Source organism: Oncorhynchus tshawytscha, linkage group LG10 (genome assembly GCF_018296145.1).
Source record: "Oncorhynchus tshawytscha isolate Ot180627B linkage group LG10, Otsh_v2.0, whole genome shotgun sequence".
NCBI lineage: Eukaryota > Metazoa > Chordata > Actinopteri > Salmoniformes > Salmonidae > Oncorhynchus > Oncorhynchus tshawytscha.
This window is the reverse complement of record NC_056438.1, coordinates 37,643,647-37,660,128: the sequence shown is the minus strand read 5'-3', so window position 1 is coordinate 37,660,128 and position 16,482 is coordinate 37,643,647. Positions and strand designations below refer to the sequence as shown.

Below are 16,482 nucleotides of genomic sequence, written 5' to 3'. Positions count from 1 at the left end.
TATTCTGGCTAAAAGTAAATGCTAACGCATTGGGCATTTATAGTCTGTCTTGGAAACTGTCCCTCAGTGTCTGATCATCACACCATTCTTTCCTTTAGCACATCTTTCTGTTTAGAAATCATTTTGCATGATATACCGTATAAAAACATTTGTGACTTTGATCTTAAGATAATTGGGCCAATCTTACATAGATAAGTCTGTCCCAAATGGTTCCTTTTTTCCCTCCTATATAGTGCACTACTTTAGACCAGAGCCCTATGGGCCCAGGTCAAAGTAGTGCACTAAATGGGGAATGGGGTGCCATTTAGGGCAGAACCAATGACATAGTTGGCAAGATGGCACAAACATATCTGGGACTCAGCTTTGACATATCCACTTGGGCTGCAGTTTCATCCCATGCTTCAGTCTGGTCTCGGTTGATTCAGATTCGCCTGGTTGCCGCTGAAGACAAATTTCCAATGCAGGCTGCTGTTACAGGCGACATCCTTTGGATTAAATCTGAAATTTCTCCCTGGACTTTAAAAAAAAAAAACGGAGTCATACTGAGACCACAGGTCTCTTTTGCAGATGAGCGTTGCGTGAACATCACAATTGCACTCTTCATATCTATACTGAACAAAAAGAAACAACATGCAACAGTTCATATAAGGAAATCAGTCAATTAAAAATGTATTAGCCCCTCATCTATGGATTGCACATGACTGGGAAGAGGTGCAGGCCCTGCCAATCAGAATGAGTTTTTCCCCACAAAGGGCTTTATTACAGACCAAAATACTCCTGTTTCGTCTGGGTGGCTGGTCTCAGACGATCCTACAGGCAAAGAAGCCAGATGTGGAGGTCCTGGGCTGACGTGGTTGTGATGCCAGTTGGTGGTTCAGACAAATTCTCTAAAATGAGAGGTGGCTTATGGTATAGAAATAAACATAATTTCAGATATTGCCAGATAATTGATATGGTTATATTATGTAAAAAATAATGGTGCAACGCACAATCTTCAGTTCGGTGTAGAATTGGCGCCTTTCCCTATGTTATGTGCATAATAACAGCATTAACCAGCATATCTGGATTGAGAACAATGCTGTGGAGGGAGCAGCCCTTGCTTTAGCCAATTTGGCTAAGCCGATTAAGTTGGTTTCCTCTCTCCTCAATTAGGTTGAGGTCTATAATCAATAGCCTAACTTAAGTGTGCCTGGCTTTATTAATTATCCATATATCTGACATAAGACAGATCTTGCTTCTGTTGCCTGTTTGAGTGTAATGGCCTACTGATTTCGTGAGCACCAAGCCTCATGCAATGGCAAAATGTCGGAGAAAGCGATTTCACAGATTCGGCGGTTTTTAATCTTTGCTATGCTGTTAAAAGGCATTACAATTTTTTTCCTTAGAACAGACTGGTATTACTTAGTTTACACTTTTCCAAACAGGCAGAAAAACAATATTGTAATCTAACAGCACATTTTTCTTATCAACATTAGTAGGCTTTGTATAGTAGTCTTGTATAACCACCATCGAGCTGTAGGCCTAAGAACGTGTCCTGTTCAGTCTTAATACCGTAACTTACTTTGGCCTCTATTTCAATACATCAGAAGTATCTATCGTTCATGCCAACACACAGCATATGAGACATTCATGCTTTGAAATGCAATCAACTATTTTTTTGTTTTAAAATTAACATTAGCTTAAACCACAATTCACAAATGCATGCAACTGTTTAGTCTGCTGTATAAAGTATCTTATATATTGTAATCTAACAAACTGTTTGGAACACAATACTCATGCAACACTTGTTCTTATACTCTCCTTTTCCTTGACCTCTAGTAGTTTCCATAACTATGTCAAATGTCTTCCACAGATCTGACGTCCCTTTCCCTCCTGAGCAACCAGTAAATATTTCGATTTTCACATCCTCTGCATCCATTTGGCAGATTTAGGACTAATCAATTTATTGATATGAGGCCCTATTGGTTGCATGCAACGCTGTCATGTTTCACAAAGTGAGCAAGAGTTGAGGGAATAGGGAAGTTTTTTAGTAACAGAACTTCAGACAGAAACTAAATGGCTGAAATTGTAGCATTGACAGCGCAATAAACACTTGCTGTGTTGCCATTTCGCTGCAGTAGGGAAGATAGCGAGACAACATGCGCCAGTCACAGTAATTTTTTCTTCAACAGTGACCATCGTCATTGGTCTTATATAATCAAACAGTGTGCTTAAAGCATCAGCCCAGCTCAGTGTATATGTAGTTGATTTTATTCAAACACAGGGTGTGTGACTGTGGAACAATACATTTAAACATTGACAGAACAGGACAACTCAGTTGACCAAGATTTTCTTTAGTCTGGGACAGCCCTAGTAATGATCATGCTGTTTAATCAGCTTCTTGATATGCCACACCTGTCAGATATGCTCACTAACAGGGATGTGCACACAATGAGAAGCTTTTTGTGTGAATTTCTGGGATATTTTATTTCAGCTCATGAAACATGGGACCATCACTTTACATGTGGCATTTACATTTTTATTCATTGTGTGTCACACACCAATTACACTACATGAAAAGCAAAACAATCATATGGGGGAAATCGCATTCTTCAGTAAAAAGGCCCTCTAACATCCGCATGAATTGCCCTAGAGGCTCCAACTTCAAAGAGTTTTTGGGATCATTCCACATAAGGTGCAACTTAAATAAAATAAAAAAGCTGGTCTACTTAACTCAGATTGGCAGTCATTTATCAATTGTATCAGAGTAGTTGTTCTGGTTCGGTTTTCCTCTTTTACATCACAATGACAAATTACATGATCAGCACTTCTACTCGGAGATGCTTGATCCAGCTCCTCAATGGCCTGGATAGGTGAAAGCACTTTGACCCAAATCAGAAGGCTAGTTTGATCTATAACCATAATTATTCAACTTATCCAGCACCTTCAGATCAGGGCAGAATGAAAGGGCGATTACCCGATTGGTGTCCACCCCATATTTTCCCTATTTGCTCAGCTTGAGGGAACCTTCTGTTTCTGAATCCATTGCTTCTTCAACTTCTCCGCCTTTGCTTTCTTCTCTGTGCCTGTAAGGATATGACATCATGGGTAAGTAATCCTTCCCAGAGAACATACTTTATACAAAACCATTTAGTAAACTGAGTAGCAGTGTGACCCAAAGAGAGCCAGATGCAATTCCATAAATCACATTACTACTGATGCATTTTAAGTCGTGGCAGCCATGTAGAAATTGTATTGACTGGAAGAACTGAGCCAACCACAGCTTGAAGGATGTAGGAAACTCACCCCATTTCTTATTCACAAACTGCATGGCTGCACTTTTATTTGGGCCTCTCTTATTTTGAAGGGAGAGAAGTTCATTGTCTGCAGCAAAGAGAGAATTGCTGATATTAGAACAGGAGTATACTACAGTGGAAGCTAGATCTACTCACAATTTTCTAAAGCTAGCCAGCTCAGGCTTCCTCTGCACTACAAAAGTGGATGTCTGCCACTAACCGTAGCAGACTTGTAATTGCGCGTGCTAGCGCAGGTAGTTAGTCCAACGCCGAACTCTTCATTGTGACAATGCTGAAACCTTAATCCATGGGCGAGTCAGTGCCACATTTTCATTTGTGCCGAAATCAAAATGGAAAAAAAACTCTTGCAAATTCAGAAGGCTATGGTGTGAAATAGGCTTTTATAAGTGCACCAGCACTTTTCCCCCACTCCTATCAATAAAATAATTGTATTAAGTCGAGCTTTAACTGTGTGAAGTTTCAAATGCATTCTGTCATTACTAAATGTGTAATGTGATAGGTAATTAACATTACAAAACTGAACAAAAACAAACGCAACAATTTAAGATTTTACTGAGTTACAGTTCATATATTGAAATGAATTCATTAGGCCCTAGTGTATGGATTTCACATATCTGGGCAGAGGTGCAGCCATGGGTGGGCCTTAAAGCATAGGGTTATTACAGATAGAAATACTCCTCAGCACACAGATGTGATTCTTGATATGCCACACCTGTCAGGTGGATGGATTATCTTGGCAAAGGAGAAATGCCCACTAACAGGGATGAAACAAATTTGCACACGAGAGCTTTTTGTGCGTACATTTCTGGGAATTTTTTCCCCATGGGTCTTGGCCGGCTGCGACAGAGCCTAGACTCGAACCAGGATCTCTAGAGGCCCACAAATCAACTCTTTCGTCAACCAGATCTCCCCTCTCTAAATTTCAAACAGATATTTTCATCTGTCCCATGAAACGTCTCGCATGTGTGGTGCGCTTTTGACAACTGTTTTCCCGCTAATTGCATGTTCCTATGGGACAAACATTCACTTATCATGAAGAAATTGTTATTACATTTTTTTAAAGCAAAACATTCTGATCTGTTGCATCAGCTGTTAAGATGAATACCCATCATCGAAATGTAATCTGTCATTGTGGGCGCTCTAATCAGGTTACGCACCCAATGCATATGGGTAAAATGCTATTGGTCAAATGTCCAGCGCCACATTTTCCAAACGGAAACTCTGAGTATTCATACTTGTCGTCCTCTGACTTCCCGGGCCATACAGTCTGGCCTGTATGAAATCCATGGCTGTCTGCTGTTGGGAGTTGCTTGAAGATTGGTCCGCCACCCGCATTACGCTGTAGTTACCCTTCAGACTGAAACAAGAGGCGTGTGTCATTAATGGACCATTCCTAGTAGAGAAGCATTAGAATGGAGTTTTTCAAAAGGATGCTTGCCTAGTCGTGAACCTTTACAGGGGAGCTACATGGGGCGTTGTGAAAAACAGTAGGTTCTTAGCTTCTACACTGGATTAGTAACTTTTGCAGAGCGTGAGCCACTTTATCAAGTGTTCTCGAGCGGGAGCCACATGTCATTCTTAACTTCTTGGATATAGGGGGCGCTCTTTTAATTTATGGATAAAAAAACATGCCCGTTTTAAGCGCAATATTTTGTCACAAAGATGCTCGACTATGCATATAATTGGCAGCTTTGGAAAGAAAACACTAAGGTTTCCAAAACTGCAAAGATTATCTGTGAGTGCCACAGAACAGGTGAAACCAAGATGAAACTTCAACCAGGAAATGGGCAGAATTTTTGAAGCTCTGTTTTCCATTGTCTCCTTATATGGCTGTGAATGCGCCGGGAATGAGCCTGCCCTTTCTATCGTTTCTCCAAGGTGTCTGCAGCATTGTGACGTATTTGTAGGCATATCATTGGAAGATTGGCCATAAGAGACTACATTTACCAGGGGTCCGCCCGGTGTCCTTTGTCTAAATTGGTGCGCAATCTACAAGCTGCACGCAGTCATCCAGTGAGTGAGAGGAGGCTTTCAACGAATGATATATCATGAAGAGATATGTGAAAAACACCTTGAGGATTGATTCTAAACAACGTTTACCATGTTTCAGTCGATATTATGGAGTTAATTTGGAAAAAGGTTTGGCGTTTTGAAGACTGAATTTTCGTTTTTTTTTTGGTAGCCAAACGTGACGCACCAAACGGAGCAATTTCTCCTAAACAAATAATCTTTCAGGAAAAACTGAGCATTTGCTTTCTAACTGAGTCTCCTCATTGAAAACATCTGAAGTTCTTCAAAGGTAATGATTTTATTTGAATGATTTTCTGGTTTTTGTGAAAATGTTGCCTGCTAATGCTACGCTAGCTGCTACACAAATGCTTGTTTTGCTATGGTTGAGAAGCATATTTTGAAAATCTGAGATGACAGTGTTGTTAACAAAAGGCTAATCTTGAGAGCTAGCATATTAATTTAATTTGCGATTTTCATGAATAGTTAAACGTTGCGTTATGGTAATGAGCTTTGAGGCTGTATTCACGATCCCGGATCCGGGATGGCTCGACGCAAGAAGTTAATAGAACCACCACAAGCTTCTTACAGAGCCACGCTTCTTATGTCCAGGTTTCAATTAAATAAATGGGCTCATCTCACGCAGGGCAAAAGTTATACATCTAGTGTAGCATGTTAGACATGCCTTTATGGCTGCATTTATACAGCCAGCCCAAATATATTTTGCCCAATTATTGTCAAAAGATCAAGACTATGGGACCAGAATTCAGTTTTACCTCCGGATATTTCCCTTGAATCCTTTCTTCGTCTCTTTCTCATACCCTTCTTTCGATCCTTCGCGCCCCTCCTCCCATGAACAGCTTGCCTCTTCATGGTTGCTTTCAGCTAGGATAAAGAATAAAATAAACCAATTTAGTTTTAGAAACTGAAGAAATAGCCATTTAACAATTTATTGAAAGGTAAATGATCATTTCAATAAGGAAGAAACGAGACGGCTACTTAAATAATCTGAGGTGGTTAACATATCTACCTTGATCTCCAGGTAGCTTCTGTTTTCTAAAGAGATGGGTAGGAACAGTTAGTTTCATATGCCAATATAAAGGTATATCATAATTGTTGCATATTGGGATATAGGCTTATGTGCACTTACTTTGATGGATCTGTGTCAATTTCTTCTAGAATATGTGCAGGGAGAAGTCTTCTTTTCTGTACAGAACAACACGGAAGAGAAATTTGCTCATCAAAATTATAACCCTTTGAGCCCTTGGTAACTGAAAGTTGAGAGAAATAGAAAACCTCAAAACACTGCCTTAATGCAAATGAACTTATTTTCTTTTACTTCTGACACACATTGTGCCAAATATAACTGCGCACAGTAAATGGGCGGCAGGTAGCCTAGCGGTTAGATTGTTGGGCCAGTCCCCGAAAGGTTGCTTGTTCGAATCCCAGAGCCAACAAGGTTAAATACGTTTGTGCCCTTGAGCAAGGCACGTAACCCTAATTGCTCCAGGGTTGCCGCGGATAATGGCTGGTCTAACGGGGAGTTGGGATATGCAAAAAACAAATCCAGTTCACACCTGCGTATAGTACAAACTTAAATATGTCCTATTTCACACATGTACAAGCACCAGGGTAATAGACGGCTTTTGGCTGTAACAAAATAGAAAAGCCGATTTAAATAAAATTGTCCGGGAGAAGAAAAAGAAAAAAAAAAACTATGCGAAATTCTGCTTTTTAGCCTATTCATTTATGGAATTACCAGTTGATGTAATCAGGTTACACACCCAATGCATATGGGTCCGGTAAATTAAAATGCTGCCGGACCGCGGCCACATTGTCATAATGGAAACCTTGATAAGCACCCACCAAATGATTATGATTAAATTGTGACAGACATAATGTCAACGTTACTGGGCTAATAATATTGAGAACATTGAGACATGGACCTACCTTCTGTTCTTGAAACAGTTCCTGTCTCTTCCTTCGCTTTTCTTTGAGCAAATCCTTTTCTCTGTGAACAAATTAATGCGTTACCTCAGGCTGGCCATTGAAGGGTAACTCTCAACCCCAATTTCAGCCTTTGCCCAACCCCTTAACATTTTCCAAAAATGAATTCAGGTGAGAAGTTGTGGGTGGGGGGAATTGCTCATAAATATCCCAATACTCTCTCACTAAAGCATACTTACCAGAAGTCCACTGGCACGCTCTGCTAATAAAATGAGCATTGTGAGAAAATATGGCTCTAGACAGTTAGTTCACAGTGGTAAGGTGCCGAGTTCCTAGACATCTACTGCCACTTGCGGTGTAAATTCAAATAAATCTTTGAAATGTGGCCTCACATTTATCGCGGTATCGTGTTGGGAAGAAAATGCAATCATAGCTTAAATTTAGGGCTCAATTCAATCCAACCTGGACTGCAGTATTTACGCACTAGCGCTTTTTCCAATGGTCAAATTTACTCCGATTGGTCTTGGGTACTATGTAAAAACCTAAAACTCCTACCAGGGTGACCCCTCACAGGTATGCGATCACTTTTTAGAATTAGAAGTGTGTGGGCACAGGATATAGTAAAAGATTTGAAAAAAGATCTTCCCCATATGGGATTAGAACTCACAATCATTGAACTATGAGCCAACTGTTTGAGCAGACCAGTCAGTCATAGCGGTTTGGAAAAATATGAGTTGACATGACCACCATTAACATCAATTTCTTATGACGGATGTAGCTACAAATATAAAAACAAACATAATCCTCAACCTCATCGTATGAAACGGTAAGCAAAAACATTGAATTTAGTCATGGGCAGAAATGTGCCTTAATGCCTTTTGAATCTTGTGTAAGGTCAGTGGTCTAGTCAAGGAAGAATCATGCAGAATATATTTGCACACTTCATTTACCAAGACCATTACCAAATAAGGCACGCTGTCATCTGCTTTTATAGCAAGCCTTGAGTCGGTACCACTCAGCACATATAGATGGAAGTGTATTTTATACCAAACACCTCCCCTGAGATGAGTATGACTTAGAGCAGGGATCATCAACTAGCTTCAGCCATGAGCCATTTTCTTTCTTGAGCGGATGGTCAGGGTGCCAGAACATAAAATATCTTTAGTCTGCAAATTGACCGTAAGAAGCCTAAACAGATCATATTTGACAAACGATCATTTCAAACCTCTTACATTTGGGTACATTGTCCTGTGTAGGGTGCCGTCTATCGGATGGGAGGTAAAAATGGGTGTCCTGACTCTGGTCATTATAAATTCCATGGTGCTTATTGTGAGAGTAGGGGTGTTTGCCCCAATTCCCAACCTGGCCACCTAATCATCCCCCTCATTCCTAATTGGCATACAACTCCTCACCTCTCCTCCTGACAGCTGATGTGTGTTGAGAGTTCTGACACACAAAAAGGTTGCCATGTATCAGAGATGAGTGCAGCTCATTGATGGTGGATGCGCTGAGTTTTCCCCTACTATGTAAAGCGCTTTCAGTACCTCAGTTGGTATTTAACTGCTTTATAAATCCAATCAATTATTATTTGTAAATGATCACGTCTCTTACGCGTGGGAATACTTGGGAACATATTGTAAAAACAGCAGGAAATGATTTACATTTGGGAGTATTTTATGGCCAACAAAAATTTTACATTTTTTGCTCAGAAAACATGGGGGCCAAATTTGGGAACCCTAATTTAGAGGCACCTTTTCTACATCACGATTTCAAGAGTCGAGTTGAACCGCTAGGTGGGCAAAATGAACTAGATTTACTACTGAAAGACCAAAATATCACTTTTGCAATGTACTGTAAAAATGAACACCAGAATTTGTGTTTTACTATAAATAAGCCTAAAACCTCTGGTTTTCGATTTTAAAAAACGTGGTTTCATCAACGTTACTCTAATTGAAAAACATACTACTGTACCATGAGGAGATAGTTAGCATTAGCAGGTAGCTAGCCTGTACCTTTTGGACGTCTCCAACGCATTTTTCATGCTCCGTAGAGCAGAAGCCTTTGACTCTTCGAAGGTCACCTCTTCTGGAGCGTCGTCGTCGCTTGAGTCGAGATGTAATTGAAAATCATCCGTCATGTTTGCACTATTGAATTTATTTGAGGACGAAGGAGATTTCCTAAGCAGTTTTTTCGCCATCTTAGGTCAATACGTCATCAGTCCACTTCTTCTTCGGTGAGGTTTAACTTCTTTTTCAACCAACATTTTTTGCATTACCGCCACCTACTAGACTGGAGTACAACTCCCTTCTACTTTGTTTGAAAAAATAAATAAATAAACAAATACCCTGCCATCTAACACAACTCTCACCCAAAAAATTATCACATAATAAACAAGAACACCACCCTACTCCACTATTTAAAACTATTTAGTTTCAGGTCAAACACCTGAAAAGAAAAACCACCACTTAACACACCCTGTAACTCTTATGATATCAAGTCTCGCACACCCAAATACCGCTCTGGAGCTGCCACCAAAACCTCAATCCCTGCAGTACAGTTGATAGCCATTGCTATAAATGCTAAAAATCCAATCTTACTGAAACATATATCACTTGTTGGTTTATCACTCTAATGGTACAGCTCTACTACTCCCACCACTCCTCTCAGGATCCCTCCCCCTTGACCCATCTTCCTCTACTTTCTTCACTGCCTCAGCATATGACAACTTCTGCACTACTCTAACCCTGGAAACCTCAACCTGCCTCTCCCCAGCCCCATGGGCACCCCTACAATAAGCACATATCACTACTTTCCCCAATGCTACACATTCCTTTGTCTCATGCCCTTCTGCACACTTCTCACACCTAGAAACCTCCCTCCTACACACTGCTGCCACATGCCCATAAGCTTGATACCTGTAACAACGTAATGTATTCGGCACAAAAGCACGTACAGGATAACTTATATAGCCTAATATCACTTTGTCGGGCATAGACTCAACATTAACTTTCAAAAGAACAGACTTCTGTTTCACCACTCACGCCACCCTGTTTGCGTCGCGCAAAACGACAAGAATCACAAACACCGGGAATCTTCCTCTTCAGTTGCTCAACTTTTACATTTACTGCTACACCAGTAATCACTCCTTTCAATGGCACCCTTTTCTTGAGAGCAAATCAATTCACATCTCTTGCCCCCATTCGTTTAATGCGGAGCGCCTTCTCCCTCTGACCAGCAGAAACACAAACAATTACCACAAGACCACTTCTGGTTACCCTCACTGAGTCCACAGCATCCAACTGTGTTTTCACCAACCCTGAAACCACCCTGAAACCACAGATCAGTCAAACGGCAAGGGTCCACTTTTTCCAAAAACTTCACTCCTACTGTCAGACTCATCTTCATCCTGAACCTCGATGCAAGCCTTGGGCTCCGAGAACTTCACCACACCTACCATCTCCGATACTTCTCCCTCATTCACTTCCATTTCTCCTCCTATCTTCAGCTCACTCTGCTTACACTTTCTACTATTCTTCTTGAACAAACAATCTCCCCTTGTCCTGCCATTTTTAAGACTCAAGCTCACCCTCTTCCTCCCTCTCTCTCTCTTAGATCTACTCTGCCTCTCTTTTTCCACTCCATTCGCCCTCCGTATTCCAAGTATGCGTCTTCTTATGATAATACTGCACTTCTCCTGACATACGTTTTGTTCTTGCCTTCTCAAGGGACGCCATTTAACCATCTGTCACAATCTCCATAGCGCTCCCACTTGTAAAGCAGCTGCTTCGTCTTGATGTTCTTCTTTATCAATAGCTACCGCAACGCTTTTCCAATTCAAACAAGCGTGCTCTTCCAACCACATCCACCGTCTCCTCATTAGTCCACGTCGTGGCGAAACCAAAGATTTAAGACAACTGGTGCCGCATTCAAAACAACTGGGAACTCGGAAATCTCGGACTTCCGATTTGTTCAAGACACTGCGGAAAAAACAATATTTTCTAAGTCATTCAACTCGGAATTCCAACTTAGTAACTAAGGCTTCTTTCTAGAGCTCCGACTTTCCAACTTGAAGATCCCTGAAGTCATTATTTCACCTGGTATTTCCCAGTTCCCAGATGTCTTGAACTCTGGGGGGAAAAAAAGAGGTCAAATCATGATGTCAGGTCAGAAGGTCAGTGTCGTTAAAGAGGTAGAAGGACCATTTTTTAAAATGAGCATGGCCTTATTTCTATTACAGCATATTACATGACTCTCATTCATATTCCATTCACCCAGTTCATTGTTACAGTGATAGGCTTAGGCTACCGGTGGGCCCGGTGGCAATAATTTAGTAATACCAAAAGCTTACCTTGACTTGGAAGAGTTTCAGTGTTGTGTTGGAAAGTCATAGCCAGCTAGCTAACATTGCATCCTTCTGTTTAAGCAGGGTGTTTCAGCAGGCTAAACTAGCTAGCTGCATTTGCTAGCTAAGTAAGTGAAAAAGAATGACACTCTCTCTCTTTCTCTCTTGCTTCTCCTTAATTCTGGAAGAAATTAATTTGTTCAAAAGTGTTCAACTTTGGTCTTTCTCTCTCTTTGAGTTAACTACTCGCCACATTTTATACATTGCAGTGCTAGTTAGCTGTAGCTTATGCTTTCAGTACTAGATTCATTCTCTGATCTTCTGATTGGGTGGACAACATGTAAGTTCAAGCTGCAAGAGCTCTGAAACACTGGAGGATGTCCTCCGGAAGTTGTAATAATTACTGTGTAAGTCTATGGAAGGGGGTGAAAACCATGAGCCTCCTAGGTTTTGTATTGAAGTCAATGTACCCAGAGAAAGAGGGAAGCTAGCTGTCCTCCGGCTACACCATGGTGCTGTTGAGGCTACTGTAGACCTCCTTTGCAAAATAGTGTGTTTTAATCACTTATTTGGTGATGTGATTATATTTAGTATAGTTTTATCCAAAATATAACTTTTAAAAATGTTTTACAATTTAAATTTTTATGAAATTCACTGAGGATGGTCCTCCCCTTCCCCCTCTGAGGAGCCTCCACTGTCATGAACACTCGGAAGTCGGCATATTTCCGAGTTCCCAGTTGTTTTAAATGCGGCATTATAACCTAACCCTCCCACATAGAGATCAATAGCAAAGATTATGGATATACTGACAAGATGCAAGTTACTGCTACTCTGTTTATCTTATACACTGTTGCCTCGTCCCCTTACCACTATACATATCTACCTCCATCACTCCAATATCCCTGCACATGTAAATATTGTATTGGAACTTACTTAAAATATTTCCTGTGTATAGTATGCGTACTTACTTACTTGTGTATTTCATATTTCCTATTCTTATTTCTCGTGTCTTTTTTTCTAGTAATACATTATTGAATATTGCATTGTTGGGTTTTGAGTTTGCAAGAAAGGCATTTGACTGTACATTGAAACTTGAAACTAGATACATGTCTCTTCACCCTAACAATGAGTCGTTGTCCACAAAGTGGCCCAGCGGGCTGTCTAGCTCCCGCCTATCATATCTTTTGATTGGTGGATACATCTCATTATAGTGATATTATTTTGAATATGTCATGAAGGTTGTTGACGTCAACCACCTGTATTCCATGGAGAGAGACGCAATACTACTATGAATATGCATAGCAATCTTGAGACAATTCCGATACAGCGTGTTTTCTCAAAGTTGCTGGGATGTGACGTGTAGTACTTATATCAGTACACTAGTAACAACTTAAGCATTATGAAACTTATATTTGATCAATAAACCGAATGTAGCAAACAAGCCATACATGTTTTTGCTAACCAAATTCGAAACTCTCATTTACCGCCATACAAAAACTCATTGGTTGGTGGGCGAATAAAAAAAACGCCACCTACTGGAGGGAGACAGATTTTCCGCCGAGTTGGGCCTCTCTTCCTTCTCTGGCAATAGGTAATGGGGTCTTTTTGTAGGCACCAACTCCGCAATGGTTCGTTGAACAAAGCCTATTGGGAAATAGCGTTTTTGTAGGGTTTTGGTTAAATGCCCAAAATAAAGTATGTGGTAAACACAAGTTTAGGAGATCTTATAGGTTTTGTTCAATTAAATAATCTTAATCAGCTAACGTCACTTTTTGTGAATTATGACGCATTTTGTGCAATTTTAAAAAGGCACATAAAGCACAAAGCCTTCATCAATCATAAAGGTCATGTTAATTGACTGATATGATCTCAGAACAAAACGTATAAAATCTCCCAAACTTGTGTTAATCTCAGACCTTATTTTCGCTATATGTGCCAAACCCCTATTCTTTCTGTATAGCAATGGCTGAACAAACCAGAAGTAGGCTAACTAATGTCCGGTTTTTAGGACTACAATGGGCGAGCTCTATTGTCAAAGACGGTACAGTATGGTTTAGAAATTGTGCAATTGTTTTATCTCTGGCGAAACTAGCATCAGCTGATTGATGGAACCAAAACTTTTACAAGCCCGCCCTCTCATGACAAGTATGATAAAAACACATGCACATAAACAGATCTAGATAACAGTAAGATAAATAAAAACATAATGTAATTTAGCCTACGCACTATTATACGGAACGCCGTTTGGGTCTTTGTGTGTAAAATATACTTGACGCGTTAAATAAGCGTTTAATTTGACGCGTCAAATAACACAGTTCTATTATAGAATGTTGTGTGTGCTGAATTTGCACGTGCAAGCCAAGCGCAACAATTACGATCACTGTCACTGCTATACAGTACCGCGTTGGTAATAAGGCATTATTTGTTCGACCGAATGGGAAAACGTCTGTGTAAGCATTCGATATTATTTGATATTAGATCAGGATCAAAAATGTTTGCAAATAACTTTGGGGGTAACTAGTGTTAGAGTTGCGTAAATTCGAATCTGGTATCAGGATAAATATAACAATGAGTCACCGATTTTATACTATGTATTTTTTATTAGCTAAGTAATAAATGGCAAATGCAACTTTCGTATATACGGGCTCACTGTAATACCACGCAGGGCAGAACAGAGAACTGACAAGACGTATGTAAAACAGTATTCTTTATACTGTGATAGACAGTTCCAACCCGTCTGTTGGCCTATCACAGTAGAGACTGGGCGTGGTTTAAACTTGCTCAGCCTATTGCAGGCGCTCAGGCGGGTCCCCGCCTCTTGGCGCTTCTGTTGATAAATATAAATGTTGCTTGTGAAGAACATCCAGGCTCTCATGCTCCATACCGTTATCTCGCACCTGGCTCCTGTTATCTAACCAAAGACCGCTTGTTCTCGCAACACCCCGCTCTGAATGTGCCCCCCTCCCAACTAATTTGAACAGTTCCTGTCTTCATGCTTCTCTGTATTTTTCCATCATGAGAAAGTCCCATGGCCCTGATACTTTTAACAATGTTTCAAGTCAGCTTTGTTGCATAACACATCCACACAAGCCAACAGCAGATAATATTCAATCATATATATGGTAATGGCTATAATGTAAAATACAGGATCCAACACTAGCTAGCTTTAGCTTGGTACCTAGCTAGCACCAATACAACCAGCCTGAAAACAATGAACAGTAGAAACTGGAGTCATTTTCATTATTCTTAGCAATGATTTAGGAATCCATGTGAGTAAGTATTAGCTAGGTAGCCACTTGTTGTTCTCCTATTGAAAAAAAAATAGCTAGCCTGCTACTTACCCTGTTGCCCAAAACTAACGTTATAATCATCCAGCTAGCTTTATCTAACTACAATATTATGGCTTGACCGTACCGGGATATGTGTTGTGAAGATAGCCACAATAGTGGAATTTGTGGTTCGCCTTTAAAATAAAATTCCCTATTTGAAAGTGATGCAGAAGGTTACAATTGGTGAAATCATGCCATATTTAGACTTGATAATGTTAAACATGATTGGAGTGTTGGAATGTGGAGCAATGAAATGGGGGTATCAGTCCACTCGGAGACACCCAGAGAAGACAACTGTGAAGAGTTTACAGAAATATTAGCGTTGTAGCTCATATGGCTGTACAGTGTTGTAGCTCATAAGGCTGTACAGTGCAATATGAATGTCAAAACGCACAATAGTCTGACTGGGGAGGTGATTTCCCACAGTCAAAGTCCGGCAATGTGGACTTTGACTGTGGGAAATCACCTCCCCAGTCAGACTATTGTGCGTTTTGACGTTCATATTGCACTGTACAGCCTTACCTAACGAACGAGAGATCAATGAAATATGGTATCAGCCTACTCAGTACCCAAGTGCTTTTCCCCAAAGTCCTCCTCAAGAGTTATCAAGCTCCAAAACATCCACAATGTATTATTTTTCCTCTGGAACAGTGTTCAATTACAGATAGTAGGTTGACTGGTACAATAAATGTGGCTCAATTCACAGTTGTTTCAGAGTCCCGCAATAAGTGCTACGACTGATAACCCATGTCACTGATCCACAATCCATAGGTAGGCTGTACAGTGAAATAAGTATGCCCCCAATGCAATTCTAAAGTCTAATACATCCAGTGTGATTTCAACATTTTTGTCAAATCAATAAATTATTGTATTTTGTTGAATTTTGGCATAATTATACTATTTGTATTCATTTGCATTACTGTCAATGACATTTTATTTTGAAGGCTAACCGCAAAGTCCACTATTGTGGCTAATCCTTATTGTGGCTAGCTTCACATAAATGGGTCCGCCCACCATTAATCAAGTAAGAACTGTCTTACAAATGAGGGTTATTTTAGATGATGACACCTAGCTACTTGACCTGTCCCCCTTTGCTAGCTAACTATAGCTACTGAAACATATTATGTCGTTTTTCTGTGTTTTTGGGGAAGAACATTGTTTGCATCCATCAGCTAGCTAGCGTTTTTACGATCAGCACTGTCCAGGGAAGGGCAGGTGCGCGAGACAACTTTACCAGCATCATAGCATACATATCGATGAATCCTTGTGACATGAAATACGAGTGATACTGTAATCATTGTGTAATAACTACGTAAAAAATGTATGAACGCGATAAATTGTTATGTGACTGCAGTCATATTCAGGTCCTGATTGGTCAAGACCCAAACGGCGTTCCATACTATGTATGGACTATTTATTTTTTGGCTATTATTTATGTTTATATCATTTATATAAATACATTGTAAAGAAATAAAGATAAGTGGGCAAATATCAATTTTAAACATGTACATTTCAAAATGCAAAATGTTCCTGTGTTCCTTTGTTAAATTCTAAGGTACGA

The 16,482-nt window shown here is 40.2% G+C and overlaps 1 protein-coding gene across 1 annotated transcript; it reads right to left on the bottom strand.

The window, feature by feature from the left end:
* Positions 1-2,504: 2,504 nt before the first annotated feature.
* On the bottom strand, positions 2,505-9,485 carry nol7 (nucleolar protein 7). The gene is made up of 8 exons (XM_024419935.2): positions 9,263-9,485; positions 7,254-7,314; positions 6,454-6,509; positions 6,334-6,359; positions 6,080-6,188; positions 4,532-4,653; positions 3,286-3,363; positions 2,505-3,065 (listed from the first exon to the last, which is right to left on the bottom strand). Exons 1-8 carry the CDS (start codon positions 9,445-9,447, stop codon positions 2,992-2,994), a joined length of 711 nt encoding a protein of 236 aa, XP_024275703.1. The 5' UTR covers positions 9,448-9,485; the 3' UTR covers positions 2,505-2,991.
* Between the last annotated feature and the right edge of the window lie 6,997 nt (positions 9,486-16,482).

Excerpts from the sequence above, each read along its gene's own strand:
- nol7 (XM_024419935.2), bottom strand. The coding sequence starts at position 9,447 with ATGGCGAAAAAACTGCTTAGGAAATCTCCTTCGTCCTCAAATAAATTC. Across the intron at positions 6,510-7,253 it reads AACTGTTTCAAGAACAGAAG|AAAAGAAGACTTCTCCCTGC; the intron begins GTAGGTCCATGT and ends TGTTCTGTACAG. Across the intron at positions 3,066-3,285 it reads GTTTGTGAATAAGAAATGGG|GCACAGAGAAGAAAGCAAAG; the intron begins GTGAGTTTCCTA and ends ATATCCTTACAG.